The sequence below is a fragment of the Echiichthys vipera genome (genome assembly GCF_963691815.1).
Source record: "Echiichthys vipera genome assembly, chromosome: 1".
In the NCBI taxonomy this organism is placed as follows: domain Eukaryota; kingdom Metazoa; phylum Chordata; class Actinopteri; order Perciformes; family Trachinidae; genus Echiichthys; species Echiichthys vipera.
The window spans coordinates 30264984-30289600 of record NC_139826.1 but is presented as its reverse complement, the minus strand read 5'-3'; the positions used below and the strand labels follow the sequence as shown (position 1 = coordinate 30289600).

General features: G+C 42.1%; 1 protein-coding gene across 1 annotated transcript; it reads right to left on the bottom strand.

Moving 5' to 3' along the window:
• Positions 1-279: 279 nt before the first annotated feature.
• Positions 280-24173, bottom strand: fn1b (fibronectin 1b). The gene is made up of 45 exons (XM_083918040.1): positions 23884-24173; positions 23498-23620; positions 23092-23229; positions 22673-22804; positions 22191-22328; positions 21969-22115; positions 21687-21872; positions 21315-21497; positions 20353-20529; positions 19637-19792; positions 19410-19538; positions 18984-19127; positions 17434-17555; positions 16281-16449; positions 16016-16192; positions 14982-15110; positions 14776-14865; positions 14494-14688; positions 13247-13525; positions 12881-13144; positions 12694-12788; positions 11984-12152; positions 11729-11812; positions 11345-11536; positions 9221-9412; positions 9019-9108; positions 8050-8316; positions 7790-7906; positions 7538-7699; positions 7288-7443; positions 7044-7160; positions 6421-6690; positions 6144-6331; positions 5972-6059; positions 5699-5878; positions 5511-5600; positions 4363-4551; positions 4014-4103; positions 3117-3562; positions 2864-3002; positions 1959-2120; positions 1740-1865; positions 1537-1643; positions 1308-1394; positions 280-1057 (listed from the first exon to the last, which is right to left on the bottom strand). Exons 1-45 carry the CDS (start codon positions 24023-24025, stop codon positions 980-982), a joined length of 7101 nt encoding a protein of 2366 aa, XP_083774166.1. The 5' UTR covers positions 24026-24173; the 3' UTR covers positions 280-979.
• Between the last annotated feature and the right edge of the window lie 444 nt (positions 24174-24617).

The following is a 24617-nucleotide window of genomic DNA, read 5'->3' as shown; positions in this document are numbered from 1 at the left end:
GATTTAAATTAAGGAAATGTATTTTTGATATCTCCCAAATGGCTTCAGCTTGGCCTGCATATATTTTGTATTTCATTTACGACATCTCATTCTCTTAAAGACAGATTAGCTTATCAAATTAGTCTTCTGGGGTTTTGTTCTTTTAGGGCATTTTTGCCTTTATTTTAGAGCAGGTGGTAGAAGTTTTAAGTCTTCTGCAAGTACTTTTGTATTGTGTGTGTATATAATGCAAAATTAGAGCACTTTTAGACTCTTATTTACAAAAGATCAAACATGATATTGAGGTTAGGTTTCAGGATCTCTCCAGCTTTATTAAAATAAGGGACTTCTTGTGAAAAGGTAGAAACAACTTTGGCACGGACAACAAAGTACAAAAATAGAACAGTTCAAATCCTCACATCCCAGTTCACACATTCACACGTTGAGATTAAAGGGATAAATTAGTAAAAAGACAAACGAAATCAGAATGTGTCAATCACACACAGTGCGACCCCCTCATTTAAGAAAGAAGGGCTACAGAAAAGGAAAGCACATTTTCATGGACAATTTCAACATTGTTAATAACTATAATGACATTCTTTAACACAGTGCTTACTTTCTGATAGTTCCTGCTCTTTGATTAGGAAATGTGTCTGAATATTTAAATGGAAAACGGAAATGTCAATTGCAGGAGAATATAAATCTGACTGGTGACAAGTCCTAAATTACTTTCATTGAGGTAAAGGCTCAAGTATGTGGCGGGAAATGTGACCAAAAAAAATGTCAGGGGTCCTTTTTTTCCAATAGAGTGTGAATTTAGAGACTTGACAGTCAACAGTGAAAAGACTGGCTTAAGAGGAGCAGGGCAGTGTAACATTGTTGGCTAAACATTTGTCAGAAAGTGATAAGGCAGTAAGTTCAGTTGCAGACAGCATGGCTTCAAAATGGTGAGACGGTGCTGCGAATGGACGGCGAGGGAGCGAAGCACATGACAGATCCTTTACTCCCGGGGATTTTGAGGAGCGGTTGCGTCTGCCAGCAGGTCGGGTCGGAGGCACTCAATGGGGCAATGTATACTCTGTAGGAAGAGTTAAAGAGTTTCGCTCATTAGATTTGATCACACTCTTCATCAGTTTCCCATGTGAGTTCATTTGATATACAGTACATGCAATGCTTATTTATTAATATTAAATACACAAAATAAGACAAATTGATAATATTGGAACCACCAATGATATCAAGGGCAAGAAAACACTGAAAAACCCGGTGCTGTTATTGGGAAAAAAACAACCGTAATACTAAAATCATTTTATATTAATTCCACTCACGCGTAGTGTGTTTCCGTATCTAACAGGCTGCAGCAGACTGGCATCGACGTCCCCCTTTGGTCTGTGGCAATTCTCGCAGCGCCAGCCCTGATCAATCAAAACATAAAGAAATAAATTAATTTTTGACTATTACATTTAGATAACTCACACAATGACAACAAGTTAATCACAAGTCAATATATGATCACTGGACATCACACCCAAAGCTGGGGAGGCTGAAGTGTCGTACCTGCTGTCCTCCATAGCAGGTGCAGGTGCAGATGGCACCCAGGTACTCCTTCTGCCACTGGTTTCCCACCTTGTAAGTTTTGCCATCATCGTAGCACACTGAATCATCTGTGTGGGCATACATGCACAGAATTTTGACATTTTTTTGTAACTCGTTTGCGACTTTTAGAGACAACCATGTCATTGAATCTTAAAAGGCCTTACGTGGTTCACACTTGAACTCTCCTTTGCCATTCCCTATACAAGTGCAGCTCATCAAATGACCATTTTCTGCCTGGCGGTCCCACTTCTCTCCAATGCGATAGTTGACGCCGTTGTCATGGCACCACTCTAATGATGGGCAAAATAATAGTTTGAGAACTAAGTAAAATATACTCAGTATGCTTAAGTACCTCCAGGAAAAGAAATATTCCAAAAACTTACTAGACGAGTCACATCTGAAGTGGCCACTCCCCAGGCCCAGGCACCTGCACCACAGCTTGAAGCCCGTCTCAGACATCCGCTCCCATTCACCACCAACATCGTGGTAGGTTGCAGTAAAGGCATCATAACATGAGTCCTTAGTGGAGGGCACTCCCTCTGGGACTGAAGAAAGATGGGTGGAGGAGAATAAACAGGAAGAAATGTGTGTAAGCTAATCATTGCTTGAAGTTTGATTAGCTAGATTAATTGCTGCTCCCTTTTTAATTAACTTGTTTTAAGGTTTTTTTTGTTACCAACTATGAACTTTTCATTACTTTTTTATAATTTTTTTTCACATACAATGCTATGACGTTTTATGACATTTTAATGGCATATTATACAATTACTTTTTTTCATGACATACTACACAATTTATTTTTCATGACATTTTTTAATGCATGTCATATTATGACATTTTCTGACATGGTCAAAATGAGAAAAAAAGTTATAGTATGTATTAAAAAAGTCATAAGTCATGATACACTACACTATGACTTTTTAATTAGAATTCTAAAGACAAACTATACAATGACAATAACTTGTGTATGGAAAGGGTCTTCAAAAATGTCTTCACTTCAGGATTCCTCCATATACCATATATTGTATTGAAAAAAAAACAGTATTTCTCTTACAACAGTAGAGTGGTGAATAGGACACCACTGCTGTTGAACTGTTGGATTAAGTGTTTTGACATAATGTACATTATACTCAATTATAAAAGATTACATTATCCAAACATGGGGAATGTTCTGAGGTCATATCAACAGCCAGGGAAAAAAGATATAAAAAGGCCACTGAGGTAAATAAATTAGCATGACTTGTCTTGGAGCCCAGTTCTGACACAGCAGTTGCTGTAGGATTCTTACTTGTGTTTCCAACAGTGACAACCTGCTCCAGTATCTTGTGTTTGAGCGCCCCCATCAGAGCTTCCACCATCACATTATAGTTTGCTCCAGGTGAGAGTCCTATCAGGGTAGCAGTGGTGGCTGAGCCTGGCAGGCGGACCTGGAGAAATGGAGAGAGAGAAGAGCTTTTTTCAGCTAAGAGATTTCATCTTATATGATTGACAGATACTGCTCAGACAGCATGATGGGCTGGACTGGGAACCTTTTCTCTTACCTGGAACATCTTCTCATTCAAGTGTGTGAGGGGATGGCAGGACACTAGGTAGGCGTTGCTCTGCTTGTAAGGCTTCCAGGAGATGGAGGTCTTAGTTTGGGCCTCCTGCGGCACTCCTGTCTCATTACCAAACGTGGAGCCAACGGGCATGTTTAGCTTCAGGATGGGCAGTCTGCGGCCCTCTGCATCAGGAAGGGGCACAAAGACCAGGGGCTCACGAACTTGCCCATAGGGAGACTGTGGATTGCCACTGTTCCCATTATATCTGTTGTTGTCTCCGTTGTTGTTGTACTCTGTGTACTCCACATTCTGGCTCTGACCACTGTGCCCATCCTGGTCATTGTTGCCCACTACCTGGACTGTGTTGTCAATATCAGGCACATCCAGCCTATCATCAACACCTCCAGGGAGGTTGGGCAGCGGCAGGGGAAGCAAGGAGTCTGTTTCTGGGCGGGAGAGATAGGGTTAGGGAAGCAAGCAGGTTAGATTGGGGGGAGGTAGAGCAGAGCTGCAGTAACATATCTCATCCAACAGGAGGCGACGCATGTGCAGCATAATTACTTCCTATTGAAGTATGTCTTAATGCAGTATTATGAACACACAACAGATATTTTGAATGGCATTTTTAGGCATTCAAAATTTTAACAAGGGTTTTATTGTTGGTATTATTGTTTTAGGAGCCTAACACTGATTGACTGCACAGTTTATTCTACGGCCTCTGAGCTGCTGCAGCACAAAGTGTTGATTCAGCTTAGCCGATTGAAGCTGCCATACAATGATTTTGTAGGATGTTAACCCATAGTTCATTTGAATTTGGCACTTTATTATATCATTCAAATGCATCACCTTTACCATCACATTTGTCACAGAACTGAGGCGAAGTCTCAAAATACTCACGAGTCCTGATTTTTCCCACGAGAGGTGTGCTCCTCTGTAAGTTCTGGATGGCGATGATCTTGATGATGTACTCTGTTGCTGGTCTCAGGCCTGAGGAGAGGATTTATTTTCATATAGTGGAGTTAGTAGGTCGCACCGGACTCAGGATTAAATGTAAAAGGATGATCTAACCAGTGGAGCCTGTGTGAAGCTTTTCATAAACATTTACAAAACATAAAAATCCAAATTGAAAAGAAGAATAAAAAGTGCTTTAGCCAAATGAATGATTTTAGTGACAAATGTGATCTGTATAATATCTCCAGTGGCAATGTTATTTGTAGTGATAATGGACAGGTTGACAAGTGCATACCAGATATGGTGGCGTAGGTTTGGCCAGCGTGGGGTCGTGGAATGAGCTCTCGTGGGGCTCCTCCTGACTCCTCGTAGGTGACGTAGTATCCTGTGATGTGTGTGGCAGGCGGCTGCCAGGTGAAGGAGATGGAGGTTGGGGTCAAAGATGTGACCTGGAGGCTGCTAGGAGCCTGGACCGCTGGTTCAGCTATGAAGAAAAATGCCATGTTAGATTGATTCACTCACTGTCGGTTCGAGTTGTGATTTGTGTCCAGTGCTAAAGTTCAATTCATTCATTCATTCATTCATCTTCAACCGCTTTTATATATAGTGCCAAATCATAGCAAACGTTATCTCAAGAAACTTTACATAGAGAAGGTCAAGACCACACTCTTTGACTACAGTTGAATCTGTTTTTGTAAGATGTGACTTAAAGGAGCGCGCCACCAATTTAACAGTGCACTCCTATAACAAAGTTGGACTAACTAATTAAATTGACGTAGCAGAACCAGATATAAGACTTCTTTGACTTCCTTGTTCCCTGCTTTTCACAGAAAGGGTCCTATGTTCCCTGTTCTGTTATTTTTTCAGCACCTAATTCCACGGCAAATAGACCTTTGTACCCCCTAACACTCCCCCCTAACCCTGACCCTAAAATGAAACCTCTAAACCAACAAAATGCTGAATTAAATTGCTGGATTAAATCCAGGGAACATCGGACCCGGGGAACATAGGGATGAACCCTTCAGTTGTGTTATGCTAGTAGCAGCTTCTTTCTAACTCCACACAAACGAGAGAAAGATTTTTTAAATGTTCAAACTTGTAGTCTTCAGCTCCAACCGACATCCAGTGACATCAGTTGAGGTAATTTATCAGACTTTCACAACTCCCTCTGGAGCCACCAAAGATTTCGAAAATGGGTGCATCAACTGTGGCTGTATTTAACTAAAGCGTTGTGTACCTTATTTTTTCCATCTCTCTCTCTTTGTCTCTTTACATTGCTTCTACTCACATTGTACCTTTATATACAGTATATACTGTATGTAATGATAGAGAGAGAACACCATGACTACTTTTAGATCAACATCTCTGGATATAGAAAAACCTGACTTAACGTTCACATTATGAAGCCTGAAAATGTATTCACAATGAAGCAGAGAGAAGTACCTGTTTTAATGGTGAGAGGAATTGGGGCGCTCCTTGTGTTGCCGTTCAGAGTATACATCTTAACAGTGTATGTGGTGCTTGGCTGTAGACCTTAGAAAAACAAGACAGAAAAGTTAAATCACACTTCCAAAACTTTCATCTGTTGCCACATTTCTTAAAGGTCTGTTTCGTAGGAAAAGGTGGTGTACCTGTGAGAGTGTAGGTGTAGGTGTCTCCTGGGATGGTCCTGCTGATGGTGGGGTGCGAGCCACTTTGGGGCGTAGCATCAATGAGATAACCGGTGATGGTTTCCACCTTGGAGCGCCAGGTCAGTGTGAAAGAAGAATCCTTCACATCAGAGATACGTACACGCCGAGGAGGACTTACATCTGCATTGAGGGTGAAAGAAAATAGACGTCAAAAAAGCAGTGGATAATGCAATGATGACTGGAAATGTGCTCAGTTATGATGCATCCGGTTACCTTCCAGTGTGGTCGTCTCGCCTTGCAGTGGTCTACTGGTGACAGAGTTCTTCAGAGCGTAGACATGTATCTGGTATGTGGTTGCCACCTAGGATACACACACATACAGTTGATACTTACTCAATGACTGACTATGAATCCATTTAAATACTGAGGTAAGAACTCTTATTACCATGAGTCCTGGTACGACAACACGTGTGGTGTCCGGAGCAAGGTTCATCTCTTTGTTGGGGCCGTTGATATTCTTGGGGCTGACAACCACACGGTAGCCTGACAGGCGTGCATTAGGGGCTCGCCATGTCACAGTGAAGGTGGAGGGACCGACCTCTGAGATCATCAGGTTGGTCGGAGCAGGGATCACTGAGACAGCAAAAACAAATTTAGAATTGGGGTCACGGGACACAGAAAATATTGATCACATTCATCACTTCCTTTACATGTATTTCTACCTGTAGCCTGGTTTCCCACCAGCGGTGGGCTGGGTGTGCGGCCATGGAGGGCGATGACTTTAACAGTGTACTCTGTCCCGGGGTGAAGGCCTCTCAGCACCGCAGTGTACTGGTCACCTCTGGGTGCTGGACGCAGCTCCCTCTCGCTCTCCTCTGAGCTGGAGTACAGGACGCGGTATGATGTCACCGTGCCGTCTGGACTGTCCCAAGTGATGCGCATGGAGGTGGAGTCGATGTCAGAGAAGGTCAGGTCCTTGGGACGGTCCATAGCTGCAGGAGAGGAGGAAGAGGGGAGAATTAATTTCAGATCTGAACCGTTGTGTTTATTAAGGAACATATAATCCTGGTAGTGATACTGAAACTTGAACATGACTCAGGACTCTCGGAGATCTGTCAGTTAGCAGCTAGTTTGTAAATATGAACTGCGGCAAATATGGAAAGAGAACAGCTTGTCTTTCATATATAAATCTCTCCTTGGACTGGTTCCTTCTTATCTGTAAAAACCAAAACCAGTATGGCCTGTGCTCTCATAACACTCTACAGATGGTGGTCCCCAAAGTTAGAACAGAACTTGGCAAATTATATCTCTTGGATCAGTTTTCACTGAAGTGAGTCAAACGAACCAGTGATAGCATTCTCCACCACGGGGGAAGAGTGTTGTCCATCATTGCCCAAGGCATAGACACTCACGACATACTCAACAGTGGGCATCAGACCTGTGAATGTCATCTGAGTCTGATCTGTAACAGAGAAGCAGAGAAGGAGCCAATGACATGAGGATACTGTGTTGGAAAAAAATAAAATAATATATATAATAAAGATTTTAGCCTGGTTCTAAACAACTATTTATATTTCGCTCTTTCTTACCAGGGGCCACCACCTCGGAGTAGGAGGGTCCAAGGCCATTCTTGGGGACACTGGTGATTCTGTAGCCTCTGATTGGTCCCTGAGCAGGAGTCCAGCGCACTGTGAGGGCGTTGTCACTCACATCAGTCAGTTTCATGTCAGTGGGGGCCTCGGTATCTAAGAGAGAGACAGACACATGGCACAGTATCGATTTAGTTTTAACCCCTCAACATTTTTTCCCCAGTTATAATTTTTTTTCACATTGCTGTACCAGTCTTGTGTGTGATGTAGACTGGAGTGTTGGAGGCAGGGCTGTCTCCTCTTCCGGTAACAGCATAGACAGTGATGGTATAGTCGGTGCCGGGATGCAGACCGGTGATGGTGGCGGTAGTCTGAGTGCCTGGGATTGTGAACTCTTGAGGAGTCTCGCCACCTAGAAAGAGAGTGAAGAAGAGCTGAGTGTTACACTCCAAATATGGCAGTAGTTTTAGATGAAACTACAACTTAAAACACATATACAGACTTGTGCCTCCATAGGTGATCCTGTAGTTCTTCACTGTGACAGACGGGGCGTCCCAACGAATGGTGATGCTAGTCGGGGTGGACGATGTTACCTCCAGGTCAGTGGGAGCGTCGGAGACTGGAGAGGATTAGAAGAGGAGAGGAAAGAGGTGCATTATAATAAAGAAATGCTATAAAAAGAAAATGACCAAACAATCGTAATGCATGTTCATTAAGAGAAGAAAAGGAGAGGTGATAGTGGAAACCAGTATAGAAACTCACTGGTGGCCTGTGTGCCAGTCAGAGGCTGACTCTCCTGATTGTTGCTGACAGCAAACACATTTATCAGATACTCTGTCTCTGGTGTCAGTCCTGTCAAGGTGAAGTAGTTCCTGGTTGGAGGCAGCTTCTCCTCTTTTGGCCGTCCCCCACTCGTCTTCTGAAAGCTGATACGGTAGCCAGTGATAGCAGCGGTCGGAGCCAGCCAGTGAATGGTGAAGGAGTTGGTGCGAATGTCAGAGAAGTCCAAGCCAGTGGGGGAGTCCAGAGCTGCAGGGAAAGGTATCAGAGACATTTTAACTACATAAAATGATAATGGTAATTATGAAATTGCAACACAACATAAATAATCTATTTTAATAATTAGTGGGTCGTTGACTTGGAATGTTTTTGTACTGGTGTGATAATTCAGTGGCTCCCAAACCTTTTTAAACAATGGCATCACTTCATGGTGATTTTTGCCCACCCACAAAACACGCATACACTTTCAACCTTAGCTCAAATTGGCACCATGAATAGCTATTATAATATTTTTCAAATAGAAATTACATAAATGCTAGTATGAAACATGTATAAACTAACATTAATATAAATACAATATCTAGTCTTAGTCTAAACAAGAATAAGTCGTTTTGTGCACATTTTCAGATACCTATTAATTATAAAATTGATCAAGAAACAAAAATGAGGTATGCTAATTGTTAAATGCATGTTCTTTACTTCCTTCTGTTCAAAAGCATTCATGTCACCAATCTTGGATGCCGCATAATTGCATATTTAAGCATATTTAAAAAGTTTTTAATTAATTAAGCTAATTTGATATTGCTTGTCTTCTGTTAAAAAACAATACAGTTCATGTAAATATTGCCTTGTTATTATGTGATGAAACATTATATAATATGAAATATATATATATATATAGGTCTTGTGGTACTCTTACCCCTTAATTTTGGAAACCACTATTATACTCACTTGTCTGCTGAGTCCCTGTGGCTGGTTCACTTACTCGTTCACCGTACACGTACATCACACTGATACGGTACTCAGTGTTGGGCAGAAGGTCTATATGAAAATTGAGAGATGAGTATACAGTTAGAATGGCTTGACGTGGAGCACTGCAATGAAAAACAACACATTTTGGATTTTTAAACAGACAATCTTTATGTCGTCTTACTCTCCAGGAGGAAGGTGTTGGTGGCTCCGCCGACATTAACCTCCTTAATGTCATCGTCGGTGGCAACAGGGTGATATCGGATGACAAACCGAGAGATGTCACTTTGTGTGGCGACATGTGGGACTGTCCATGTCACCCTAATGTGGTCAGGACCCACCCCTTTAAACTGCAGGTTGGTGGGAGCGGGAATGGCTGGAAGAATGAGGGGTCAAAAGTTAAAGCTAACAGAGGAAAAACAAAGAGATCATTCAATAAAAGTAGATTTACAATGGCATGAAGAAAACATTATTAACATGATACATTCCTCAAATGTTCTGTAGTGTTTGAGTTAATTGTGTACGTTGATAAAAAAGGGCAGTTAATGCGCCTTCATCAGTTCTCTCAGATCAAAACCCAAGCCCTTCCCACGGATTGAGTGAAAGAGTTAAATCACCAGCTTGTGTTTGCTTTGTGTGTGTGGTCGGCTCGCTTTCCCCATCCTCTGTAACAGTGAAGATACTGATGTCATAGTCCACGCCCGGCTCCAGACCACGAATCGTGTAATAACCAGCAGATGCTTCCACCATATCGTGGAATATTGGCATGCTCTCGCCTGACGTTAGTACCGTTATCCGGTAACCAGTAATGGTTGAATGGTTCAGAGGGATCCAGCGCAGGCCGATGGTGGTGTCAGTAATGTCGACAAAGTCAATGTGACTCGGTGTGGGGATGTCTGAAAGGGTTAGGCCAGTTGCAAAGCGCAAGCAAAACTTAGAGAGATAGAAAGACCCAATAGCCATTATAATTACATTAATTACACCAAAAAACATTAATTTCATTTCCAAGAAAGCATTCAGAGATCCGGAGTGTAACAGTAGCCATGCTAGATAGAGATTATTACAAATTACTGAAGTCAATAAACATCCACAATTTAATTAAAAATGAAAGCAGTGATTAATGGAACCGTTTCTGAGCATGCTAAAAAAATGAATTACCATCCCAATTAATAAACATGATCCCCATGCATAGTAAATCAGCCAAAGGTCATGTTAGCAGTAGGTTAGGATAAATAAAGCTGCATTAAACAATGTATTTTTACAAAGGGGTTGCTCATAGTAAGAAACCCAGAGAATTAGCCCCAAACTTTACAGCTCCATCTAGCCTCATTCTAACAAGTCCAAGATCATTTTGATGAAGTTGGTGGAGACCAAACCCAGCTCAAAGGACATTTGTGTTGAATATAATTCTTCTGGTCAAAATTAATGTCACTGCTGCTGAATGTGGAAGTAGGCAATTTTCTGCTAACCACATAAAAGACCTGGATACCGGATCCTAAGGTAGCACCATTCAGTTCATGGAGAATTCCTCGCCCGGTATCGACGCCAAAAAACTTTATTGGCTTCCAGCTTACTTCTGGGGAATGCAGCCCACTGGCCCCGCCCACAAGTTAATGCTAGGCCCATTGACTTTACATTCAGATGACATCATAGGTTTTTAAATAGCTTTTCTCAGCTAAAGGACATTTTTAGAAATATTAAAAACTCATCATAGAAACAGTCATAATCAACCTTGTTTGCAGTTCCAGGTGTTTTTTCAGACATCTCCTTTACAATGGTGGTCTATGGGGAAAAATGCTTTTTTAACCACAGGGGGATTTTCCATTGCAATACCTCGAGTGGCCACTGGAAAAAATTGTCTGCCAGGCTGAGTGACCACACTGGATTCTGGTCATATAATACATCCATGCTGCTAACCCATTAGCCATAAGAACTTAATAAGGTGTCAGAGCTACATGTCTGTCAGGTCGTTGGTCGTTTTGACAGGTGACTAAAAAAAACGTTGATGCAGCTTCATTAAGGCATTCAAGCATTTTTCCCCACAACTTTTTGAAAGTGTGCCAATTTAAAAAATAATGTGTTTGCAGGGAAAAGGCCTGAGCATGAAGAGGAATACATTGTAAAGATTTGAATAGTAAATATAAGTAAATATTACTGTTATGACAGGAAATGAAATATTGGAGTTGGCTCCAGTTCGACTTTGACTGAAATTCATTCTTTTGCTCATCTCTAACAGACACACTTGTCCTTTCTGTAGATGAAGTGTTTGATGCCTTTTAACACATGTGTGAAGGCTGGTGGCTCCTACCTGGTGTGACAATTGTGGACACAGGCACACTTTCCAAATGGCCCTTGGTAGTGAAGACACTGATGTTGTACTCCGCGCCCAGATTCAGGCTCTCTAGCATGCATGAGGTTTCATCAGCCCTTACAAACTCTTCCAGGGTGTTTCCTCGCTGGCCGCTGGTCGGCGTGCTTGTCACTCTGTAGCCTGAGATACCTGCAGAGGGTGTGGGAACATGACAAATATGTAAGATGTCAAGAGGTTCTTGCAATTCATGAGTCAAAAGGAAATACCAGGTAGAGACATTTGTCCTAGTGAGAGAGAAAAAATCATTTGAAGGCTAGACTAGTCTAGACTTGGCGAGGTCCAGTGTGCTGTCAGTGCGTGGGGAGCACAGTCAATATTTACCTGGTGTTTTGGAAGCTACCCAGTGGACAGTGAGATCTCCTGTGGGGTTGGACTCTACACGCAGGTCAGTGGGAGGAGACAGGGCTGCAAAGAGATGATGCAGATCATGACACAAGCATGAGAAACTTGATTTGATTCAGCAGGAACTTTTCAAACTAACTATTGTTAATTGTTAGAACAGTGCTATGTGGGCGTACAGCATTACTTTTTTATTTTTACTCTTTTTTTTTAAGCTAAAGTGAATTGGATACCTACAAGTGACAACATTGCGGGTGACGGGGTTTCCACGGTTGTGTCCATTGAAGATGGGCTGAACGCTGTAGGTGTACTGAGTTCCAGGAATGAGACCGGGAATATGAATACGTCCAGAGTCAGAGGTTTCTTCTCTGGGAGACTCTCCTTCCTGGCTGGGGAGCACAGACAGCTGTGGGGGAGGCAGGGGCAGAGGAGGCAGAGATCAGAAACTAAGAAAATACACTTAAAGAGCCCATAAAAGTAGAGATTTCCAAGTCCTTTTATTTATTTATTATAAAGCATGTCTAGATGCTGCGTAAAGAGACAGGCGCTAAAACGCAGCGTTTCAGACAGAGGGTGAATACAGGTATATTCAGACAGATAGTATGAGAAAAACAATATGTTTTTTAAACATTAAAGCATGTAAATATGTTTTAATAGAAACATAAAATACAAGCATTAACCTGAGAATGGGACCTTTAAAATAAAACCACAGCAAACACATTAAATCAGCGTTAGGTGATTTTTTTGCCGCCTGGGTGCAGCACAACATAACACTGACATATTATCACCTCATAAAGTTGATGTTGTCACTAGATTTGACCCATTGATAGTATAAAAATATTGATCAGAGCAGCTCCAAATCTGATTGACTATGAACAATGTTATTTAAGATGATGAATCGAGTTGTTTTTTTATTTATTTCGTGGTCAAAGGATGCAGGTGTCTACCTTGTAGCTGAACCTGCGAACGGGTATCCAGGTGATCATGATAGCGGTATCAGTGACGTCAGTGCTGAAAGCAGGAGCGTTTCCCATCTGTGGAGCTGGGAGGAAAGAATGGGGGGGAAATATGTTTGAATTCATTGCAACAATTTATTTTAATCTCAGCAGATGATGTGTTTCTCTTAATACTGACTGGTAGTAAAATATGTGGTGACGCCCTCGCTGAGATCACTGTCCAGCTCAGAGTGCAGGACAGCAGTGTACTGGGTGTCTGGACGTAAATTCCTCAAGGGAAACTGGGTGACTCTGCCAGGGATCCTCTTCTCAATGGGGTTGGAGCCCTCGATGCTCAGAAAGAGACGGTAGCCGCTGACGATGGCGCGGGGAGCCTCCCAGATGACCATTGCACTGTTGGGGCCGATGTCCGTGAAACGCACATCGGTGGGCGAATCAGGTTCTAGAGGGGTAAGAAAATAAAAGACATGTAAGGAAGAAAATATCCCATCTTTATATGTTGTCTGTGTCAGACCTAGGCTCCTTTGTCCATGGTGATACTTACTGGTAGACTTTTCTCCCACAAGTGGCTTGCTCTCCGCTCCACCGTTGATGGCGTAGATGTAGAAGCGGTACAGTGTGCCCGGCTGTAAGTGGGTGATGTCGGCATATGCGTTGGGTGAGATGGGCAGTGGAAGGAGTCTCGTCTCAGTGCCGTCACTTCCAACAGGGGTGAATTGCACCCTGTAACCAGTCACCTCGCTGGGTGGACCAGTCCAGGTGATGGTGATCTTCATATCTGTGACCTCGTAGAACTGCAAGTCTGTGGGTGCCAGCACCTCCTCTGTGGACAGATAGTGGTAGATTGATTGACATGGGGTATAGTTGGTGTCTTTATATTACCCTTTAGAGTTATTGACTACGCTATGGAGCAATAGTTTTAATGAATCAGTCCTCATTTTGTTTGGGGAAAGACAAAACATCAACAGAACCTCCACATGGCATCTTAGCTGTACAGGGCTAACTTTAAAAAGCTAAATACAGTAAAACAATCTAAAATCTGTTTGTCTGTGTTGTGACAGCTTTGCAGACATCTGAAAAACAAGAAAAGTGTAATTTAAGGCTGTAACAATGTACATATCTTAACAATAATGGCTCAGATGAAGCAGAAAATAATGTATGAGAGAAATGCTATTATCTACAGCATCTGGTTTTGTTTTTCTAGCATAATAAAACAGTACTTTTTGCCGTGCCAGGCACGAGGAGAGAGTCCGAAATGGAAATCCAGTTTAAGATACACTGAAGATTTATGAAGTGTGTGTGGGTGTAGTGCTGTACATGCACGCTTGCTTTTTCATAAGTGTTTCAACTAAGCCTGAACAGGTGTCTGTTTCAGAGCCCAACATGGATTAAAGAGAGGTCATTCAGGGGCCACGACAGACTAAAATAAAGATAAGAAGATATTACCATGGTATAGCTATAGCTGTAAAAGCATATTTTGACAAAACAATGTTTTGACAGGTTCAGTCTTTCCCAAACACTGGAAAGCCTCTCATAAAGCTCCTTTGCCCTATAAGGAATCTTTAGCTACAAGTATAAACTTAATCTTCTCAGGTTTCACTGCGAGCCAGAAGACAACGAACAATATAAAAGGAGTCCACCTAAATCATACATACTGGTTAGTGTTTAAAAAATAAAAATAAAAAAACAAACTCCCATTGGCTTATGTTATTAAGCAGTTTACATTCATTTCAGCCCTTTTGTCAACTAAAAGACATGAGATACATAAATATATCTGTTAAAAATGTGCACCTGGTTGAAGGGATCCGGCAGTGTTGACCTGAACAAAAACAGGCTCACTCTCCTGGTCTTCCTCCACAGCATAGATGCTGATGTTGTAAAGGAGACCGGGGTGAAGGTCCACCAGGGTCACTGAGGTCTCTGAGTCTGGCAGGTTCAGCTCAGTGCTGCTGCCCTCGATTGACGGCGTGTACACCACACGATAACCTGGCAGGCACAAACAAAACAATATGGATCTCTATATCAAAACTATAATTTAAATGACACATACTAGTATTGAGACAAGTTCCTTACCAGTAATAGGAGCCTGAGGCCTGGTCCAGCTGATTCGGATGGAAGACTCTCCCACATCATGGACTGCAGGCTGCGCAGGAGTGTCAGGAGCTAGGGAAAGGAAAAAAATGGAAATCTGTCACGTTGGATTTTGTTTAAAAATGTACTAAATGTGTTTGTATTTGATCATATTATCATGACAAGGAGGAGGAGAGGGATTCTCTCACCTGTAGTCTGGGAGGTAGTCAGAATGAGGTTTGGCTGTCCCTGGTCTGGGAGCTCGTAGACGTTTACGTTGTATCTGCGTCCTGGCAGGAGATCGCCGATGGTGACAGAGGTGGCTGTGCGTGGAACATCTGGAGAAGCGGACAAAAAGTTGGTTAATACACGTGCCAGAATGTCGGTTTTTATAAATGTATTCACTATTTTATAGCATGATTTTGCTGTAAGTTTATACCATGGTGGCTATTTCTTCAACATTTCTGAGTGACTGAAACCTTTTTGGGTAATTTTGCACATCAATGAGGAACTACTCAGTAGAGTTCTGCAGGAATTAGTCCTCAAAAACCCGGAAATGAGTTCGCGATGAAATTAAGTCTGTGGTTAACACGTGTTTACGTGTCTTTTAAAAGGCGGTTGCTGACAAGTGGCTCAAAGAGACTACAGAGGTTGTCGAGGAAATTAAAGGTCAGTCAGCTTAGTGGTGGTGACGGTAAAGTCATGAGACTGTGGTGGTTTGTTTATAGCCTGACATTAGCTTTTTACTTCTAGCGATTGCATTAACGCTTGTGAAAATGATCTCGCTGAACAAAACATGTAAATATCATAAAGTTTTGTTTGCCAATAATCCAAGGGAAATATAAACACTGATATTTTGTCGAGGGGACCAGGGCGATGGTAACTTCCAAGATGGTTTACAAAAATAAGTCATTCCTGCCGCACTCTATGGCAATATTAGTTTTTCTAAAAAATTATTTTTGCATGAATGTGAGGAAGCACATTGCCTCACCAGGTATTTAATTGGCCAGTGTAGACAGAAACAGACAAATTTACAATATGATTACCTTGATATAAAATGACAGATGCCATATACTGTAGATGATTTATCCATATTCGTCACCCCTAATAGAACTGATATTTATCACATTTAACCTGAGATACATCAGTTAGAACCTCTATAGAAAAACTACCCAATGAATCAATCCATTCAATGATCTGCATGATAATTATGGAGGATTTAATGATGCTCTAAGGCTCTCACCCAGGACTTTCGACTTGGACCCGTCCTCACTGAGCTCATACTCCACCCTGAAGCCAGAGATGGTAGAAGAGGCTGATGTCCAGGACACAACAAAGCTGTTTGAGGTGATTTCAGTCACCGACTCTGAAGTGTCTACCACTGGAGGAAGTGGGGTCGTCTCTCCCTCCGATGTTTCCACTTGAGAGATCAAGGGACATAACGTTCATTTGAAAAATCTCTTTAGATTTGTGACATTGTGATAATTTCACTGCTCAAGTCTACTCACAGGAACCTTGGGTAGTGGTGAAATCGAAGCGTGTGATCTCGCGGTTTCCGTAGCGCAGGAAGCTGATCAGCTGACCCTCGTAGGTAACACCTGGACGCAGCCCGCTGATGGTGTAAGAGTTGAGGTGGCCGGGGACGGTGACCTCCTTCCAAGGTGCACGGACATTTTTCTACCAGAAAGGGTAAGAAAATAAAATGTTAATGGGTTATAAATCAATTTTTATGACATGTATTAGGTTAGAAATAAAAACAGGAGCCCAGGAAACAGTTGTTTGTGTCTCATTAAAGTCAAAGTGAAACTTAAGTTACATTACAAACATACTGTACTTATTTTAACCCCAACCATGATGTTTTCCTAAACCTAACCCCCCCAAAAAAAATCTGCAGATGAAGATCAAAACCTTTTTCTCAACCGCCATTTCCAAAGTCAAGAGGCTTTTAATCATGTTTATCTTATACTTAAAATTCGAAATTTGAACAACTAAAATCACATTATAAGCCAGCAAGCTCCATCACAAGATGAAGAGCATGTCATATGATTGAAAGCTGCAGAAGAGCTACTAAATGGACCTCATAGCGAGATTGTTATTCCAACTGGATAATCTGATTTCTAAACTCTTGATGGCACGCATAAATCTTAAAAGTAATGAACAATTTTGACAGCGCAGGTGAAAAAGTTGAAAAAGATCTGGATTCTGGCTCAGACCTGTTTACTGCCAAATCCTGCTTTAGGAGTATTTAAACTGAGGTTGTTTTATTTTAAACTACAAACTTTCTCAGCATGAGAGCCAGGCGGGGGCTTTAAGTGACTCTGCTGTCCAAAATACACAAACACCTTCAGAGGGAAGTCTGTTTGACTTCAATTAAAGCTTCATAAACATCTCAACCGGCTTGTCAGTCTTTGAGATATTCAAAGAGAAAACTATGTGTGTGAAAGCAAATCACAGGGAGGGGGATATTTTCTTTGGAGTCTGTGTGTTTGTGTATGCACACTGTAAAGGGGAGTGTGTGTTCCCTCTAATCCCCTTGTTTGTCCATGTTCGAACTCCGGTCAACATTACCAGCTTGACTGTTTGCTCACCTTTACTAATGCAACCGGTCAGCACATTAAAAGCAATTTGCCTTTTCTAAGCTAAACCAAAAGAGTAACTCACAATTCTCCATTTGAGGATGTACTGGGTAATCTGGGCAGATGATGGGGGGTTCCACTGAATGGGGTGGGAGTCGGGCTGTTTTCCTGCCTCTGTGATGATCACCTGGACTGGTCTGTGGCCATCTGAGGAGTAAGAGCAGCAGGGGTAGGAAGAGATTTAGGGGAAGACATCAGGAGAGAATAAAGAGAGACACAGAACACAGCTGCTATTAGTGATGAGAAAAAGATTTTCACGTTGTCAAAGACATATAATGAAACAGTGTTACCCGTAGAGAGTGTGGGTGAAAGTTGGCTACTTTTTGGTGAGCCTCTGTCAGGCAGATTCATCGTTTTGGGACAGAACCAAACGACCAGACGGTGCTAAACCAGCTCAAACACGGCTGACATCTTAGAGTGTGATATAACACCGGAGTACTATATTCATCACAGTTCATCTAGCAGCTCTGCACACACCATTGATCATGATGAGATAAATGGTTCAACTGGAACTTTTCCGGTCAATGTTTAGATCAGGACACACTATGTGCTGCAGTACAAAGTACCACATTAAGCAACTTTTACCCAACAAGAGGGAGATACTGGAGGTGAAGTGTTTATAAGGCCACCCCAAACGTCCCAGCCCAGCATCCTTTTCCCAGCAGGTCGGCACAATAACACCAGGCGGGGGAGGAAAAACCTCTCTGACTACAAAGACCAAGGGGATGATGTGATTGGCAAGCACTTCTCCATTTGCCAGACTTCAAAGTCCAGAAAAACACCAAACCCCCGCTTCCCTCCACTAACCTGGCAAGTGAACTTTTTTATTTCAGTGACGTGTGATGGGAGGTTAGGGGTAGGTGAGAGGAAGGGTTGAATAAGTACAGCAAACACAAATTAAGCTGTGAGCTGTCTGACTGCAGGAAAACCCTGAGAAGCATTGGAGAAATTCCCAATTGAATAATACTTAAATAATAAAAACAAATAATCCTAGTCTATAACACACATGTTATCTTGTATGTGTAGGGTTTAGGATTTAAATCTCTCTTATCCCATCATTGAGCCTCAGACCAGCCAAAGTTGTCACAATTATAATAAATTGTCCACAAATTAGAAAATGATGCTGAAGTGTAACTTACTTATATTTGTTTGCATTTTAGCAAATTTGCACAATGAAAAGTCATGCCAAATTAGTTATTTGCAGTTCCCGTTTGCACTCACTGACTTCCTGGTGTCACTGGATCACTTTGATTCTGACGAAAACTTCAGAACAATGTTTATAAGGAAGATCAGAAAAAGAAATGTCTTTTTTTCTTTGATATCTAAGTGGATTTGCAAACATTTATCTATAATGAACATCAGATATATAAAGGTGTCATGCTAAATCTAAATTAGTTATGACTTTTGATGCAAGTTGTAGGGCACCGATTGAAGTCTTCTGGCGATAAACACTTAAACCACCAGATTATATACATAAATATGGACCATGTGGACTCCGCAGAAACAGATCTGTACAAAAACTGAAGTGGATAGCAGCTGTAAAGTGATAATGCTGTGAAGATAAGTTTTTCCTACCTTGGTAGGTCTGCTGAGGTTCGCATCTCATCTCTCCAATCCCTTTGCCATAGCAATAACAGCTGTAGTGGATACCATGGATGGCTTTCTCCCACGTCTCTCCAATCTGGTAGAACGCTCTGGTTTGTGGCTCCTGACACTGATCTATTTGTACAAAAGATGGTGTTGTAATTTTCAGGTAATTATCAGAATTATCCTTCTTCTCTGTTTGTTATTTTACTGCATCACACACAAAGGAAACATATGGCACATAGTGACACAGTGGAGAGTGAGTGAAGGGAGTTCAAGGGTTCCTCGGCAGTGCCCAGGAGGTCCAGACTCCATACTTGGTCTGTGCTTCCTGTTCCCAAGCCAAGTTCCTACAGACTGAACTACTGCCGCCCCATTTGAATTCCCCAACAGCTGAGCAATGAGCCATGAACGCACCGATAGCGTCACACTTCCAGCGTCCACGTCCCTGTCCAAAGCAGGTGCAGTTCATCATGTAGCCCTCGTCGTGGCGCTTTGAGAATTCCTGGTTAACCTCATAGTGCAAGCCATCAACAATACACTGATCTGGATGTTAAAAAAAAAGGAGTAAGGTCAACATAAAACATTTGTGCTTCAGACAACATTAACTGTTTTTTTTATCCAAATGGAGTTAGCTCTCTGACCTCGCAGCTGTGAGTGAGCAACACAGCTCCACTCCCCACGGCCGTTACCCAGGCATGTGCACTCCATCATGTGACCCATGACATCGTGGCGTTTATCCCACTTGTCGCCCACACGGTGCATTGTTCCATCGTTGGTGGTACATAACTCCTCATGAGCTACAGAAAGAAAGACAAGGAAAAAATTAAACAAAAACAAAGAGTGCTGGGTGTGTTCGGACTGGGAATTCTCCTTGGTGCAGTGAGTCCTCACTCTGTGTGATCAAGTGCTGTAAATGTAAGAGCCCTTTGAGAGCCATTACTCTCCCATGACCATAAACACTCTCTCCTTTAAACACTAGTTATTTAGTCTCCAGTTGTCGACAAGTGAGCCATGCAACCAAGCAGTCATTAGCATCTATGAAAACAAGATGAAATAAAGACCAAAGCATTTAGTGTGATTGCATCCTCTACAAAGAAAATATTTCTATAGCATGTTTGTTTAGCATTTGAAAAATGTCAAACCTTTCCTTGAAAAAATCTATTTTGACTAACATTATGATTTTAATTTTATATTGTGAAGTGAAACTGGAAACCTTTCAAAATGACTGGACTAAAAAATTTTGAGAATTAAAAAAATACTTATATTATTAATTTTATCAACTGATAAGTTTCAAAAGGACTGCATGGTGTGGAACAAACAAAGCAGCGCACACACACAAACACACACACACACTCACCAGCCATGGGGCAGAATCCAAAGCGCTGCTCTGTGTCGTAGTCGTGGGTGGTGCCACACCACCTCATGCCATCACGGCGCCCGTCAGATGTGCAGTCGGTGTAGTTGCGGCCACTGTAGAGGAAGGGAAAGTGGCACAGGCCGCCGTTGGAGTTTCCACCTCTTGTTGCCACAACGGCTGGAATAGAGAGGGAAACACTGCAGGTTATACCTTAACATACTACCATGGGCTGTCGTCTTCAGAGTTTAGGGACAAAGAGGGAACTCTTAAGAGGGAAAGACTTGAGTGTAAAATGCATTAAGATCAAAACACAAATGAACAAGTACATTAATTCACTGATGTTAAATCAAATTCCATTGCAGGTTGTACAGACTTTTTAAAGCTTACTAGTGGAAAGTAACTAAGTAGCCCACCTTTACTCAAGTACTTTTGAGGTACTTAACTTGAGTACTTTACTTGAGGCAAATATTGTACTTTTTACTCCACTACATTTATCTGACAGCTGTTACTAGTATCTTTGCAGATTCAGAATAATAACACATATAGATTATGATTATTTATTATGGATTTACTACCCAGCAGTATAAAGTAATTAAAATATGCTCCATGTTTACTAGTTGCAAAATTAAAGTAATGAACACATCAACTATTATAATAAAAAAATATAGCATACTTAATTATGCGATGGGACCTTCCACATAATGAGTATTTTGACTAAAAGTGCATTTTGATGCTATAGTACCATGATTTTGAATGCATAATAGATCATTTCTACACTGTGGTGTTGTTACTTTTGTTTAATAAAAGACATAAGTACTCTTTCCACCACTGGGTAAGATATTGAGAGGGAATCTTAAAAAATTGTTGGTGGATGACACTGACAGGCCACCATCAGTCCAATATATCCAGAAAACCAATAAAATGGTCACGCCCAGGTCTACATCCCCGTTCCTGTGTCTCACCATTCTTCTCGGTACAGAAAGAGTACTGCTGGTCTTTCTCATAGTCTGAGGTTGTAGAGCACCAGAGCTGCCCATCTGTGCGTCCGTCAGAGGTGCAGGAGTAGTAGGTCTTTTCCATGAAGACAAACGGGAACGCACATGGCTGGCCGTTAGAGTTGCCACCATACGCCTGATTCCTGGCCTCTGCGCAGACAGAAGAGGGAAAAGCAAGAAAATGGTAATTGTAGCAGAGACAAAGCGACATACACCTAATGACGATGATTATTTGAGTGTTGTGACATGAACTGGGGGCCCTCAAACTCATGTCAAGGAAAGCTAACTGGAAACATAACAGAGCACAGAGTTCACCATCATATTTGCTCTTTTACTCACCCCACTCCTGACAGCTGACTCCGTTACCCAGACAGGTACAGATCATCTGCTTGCTGCCCTGGCTTCTGAACCAGCGCTGTCCATCGTAGTAGGTGGCTCCAGAGTCTGTGCGGCATGTCCCCTCGATGGGGGGCTCGGGCAGCTGCCGAGTCTGTGGTTGGATGGGGCTCAACACGACACCTGTGGCTGCACACGATCAAGCAGATTGAAAGAATGATGCATGTCAGAGAAGATCAGAGTTTTTGCTATTTGGTCAACACTTTCAGCAAAATTTAGCCTTACTTCGGCCTGCGTTGTGTCTCTCACACTTCCACTCTCCACGGCCGTTTCCTAAGCACTGACACTGCAGTTGGTGTCCACTTGTGTCAGTCTTTGACCATGATTCTCCAATACGGTAGGACCTCCTGGTGTCCTGGTCGTTGCAACGGTCTGGTTGGAGAACAACAATTGTAAGCAGCCGCCACTAAATTATGTAAAAAGTGTGTGTGTTTATACTCGTCTTACTCCTTGAGGTGCATGTGATGCGTCCATTTCCCTCTCCCAGACAGGTGCAGTCCAGCATCATCCAGCCTTGGTACGGTTTCTCCCAGGTCTCCCCCACAACGTACGATGATGAAGCAGTGTTGTCGTAGCAACGCTCAGCTGCACAGAAACACACATTTATTGCATCTTCAGTTTGTTTGTAAGATCCGGCTTGAAATAGCAGCATCTAAATCACCCCAGATATTTCCAGGAGAAATTAAGTCAATGAAGATCAATAGCTGTGGCGTAAGATGGGCAAATGTTTGTCTGGACTGTTGTCAAATATTTACAATGCTATCAAGCACAGTCATGCTTCTGGGAAATGACCCTGTCTGAAAGTTTATGGGCATATGTGTGGTGGAAGTTGCGATATTTCCCATTTTTCTGCATCCCAGACTTCACATGGACAGTGCTGACGTCCTGGTTGCCTCGCAGGTTTGAATTTATGAGGCAAAAGGACTCACCCACAGGTTTGCAGGTCCACTCTCCTTTGCCATTTCCAAGACACACACACTCCAGCATGTAGTCAGCGGTGTCATGAGGCCTCTGCCAAGTGTTCCCGATCTTATAAGACCTCCCACCTTCATGGCAACGGTCTGTGAAGGACAAAATGTACTTAGTCGGCTTTAAGATATGTCCTAAGTTAATATGCATTACGAAACATATCCATCCTTCAGATTTTATATTCAATCTTTACAGTTTAAGTGAAATATGATAAGTGTGTGAAAGAAGAAGGACAGACAACCCACTTTTCTTTTGTGAGGAAAATAAAACTCACAAAAATGGCAGTAATCCATAGAATATACAGTAGATTTCATTTGGATTGAAAATCACTGACATTTCATCTAGATTAATGCTGATTTTTGATATTCTGGTGACTCACTTGCGATGGTACAGCTGATCTTGCCACGACCGGAACCAATACAGGTGCAGTCCCACATCATCCCGTCCTTTGGTCTCTCGTAGGTTTCCCCGACCCGGTATGTCCGGTCATTGTACTTATCATAACAGGACTCCTCCTCTGAAAGAAAAACAGAGGAAACACTACACTGTGAATGGTTAGTTAGTGTTGTGGATTTTTCTCTTGCTGCGTAAAGACGAGCTGATGACTGATCACATGGATACCTCAATAAGATCCCAATTTTTGTTTAAGTCAACTTTTGTTGTCACTGATACAAAAGTTCTGAACAAGTGATATTGGGGGAGGCCCAAACCAAACGTTTCACTCGTTTCCAGATGTAAAAAGTGGTGTGACATTTGTGTTTCAAACCAGTTGGTCCAAGACTGACCTTCAGGTTTACTTCTACATTTGATGCCTGCTCCATTGCAGGTACACACCAGTGTACTATCAAGGTAGGGTTTCTCCCACTGCTCATTCGGTCTGTATGAGCGACCGTTTTCCTCACAGCCGACTAGAAATAACAGAACAGGAATATATGTCACATAAAGATTAACAAACATTTGGAGCGTAAAATGGCCATTAACGTTTTGTCTGGCTCATCTCAAAAGAAATAAAACGGAAATAAAATGAAGTATGGTACAAAAGTTACTGCCACAATGTCTTGATACAACTCGCACCAACTTTCTAATGCAGAAAGGAAAAATGACTTTTTCCACATTAAGGACAATTAAGCTGAAGAACACTTAACATTATTATGGGAGTCCTTGTACCAACCTGGAGTAACGGCCGCTGCGTCATGGACTTGAGGATACACCTGATACTGGCCAGTTTGTCTTTTGCTCTTCCTTGGTAAGGCGTGGACTGCGCTGCTTACGCACAGCGCAACCAGTAACCCTGTCAGTGGGCCACCAGTCATTTTTTGGAGAAATATAGAATTCAAGGTGAAGTAAAAAAAAATTGTTAGTTAGCAAAGCAAGGTTTACAGAAGAAGCGAGTGCAGAACTGAAGTTTAGCTTGGAGAGATCTATTTTCTGTTGACTCTCAGTTCCCCGCTGCAGCCTCGCAGCCGGTGCATCAGACCGAGGAGAGAGGAGCGCACAGGTTTTATACTGCTGCAGCCTATTGAAGGGGAGGGCTTTAACTGGAGCTGTGGATGACCCGCCTGAGTGTGAGCAATGCCGACACTCGACACCTCACTTTCAAGACAAGAAGAGGAAACATTAAGTTATTATAAAGACGAATGAGCAACTGAAGTCTGTTCGTTTCAGAGAACTCAGAGATCAGTCCAGGTGAGATGGCACCAGGAGCATTAATACCTGCAGAGAAAAACACATGTTAACATACATATCACAATGACAAACCACCATATTAATAAACCACCATAAAAAAATACAACTCAGACCCAAAACTAGTTACTTCTGGGACAAGTCTTTTCTGGAGCTCTAATAATTTAATAATAATTTTGCAATGTGCAAATGTTCAAAGACACAATTCAATTCAATTCAATT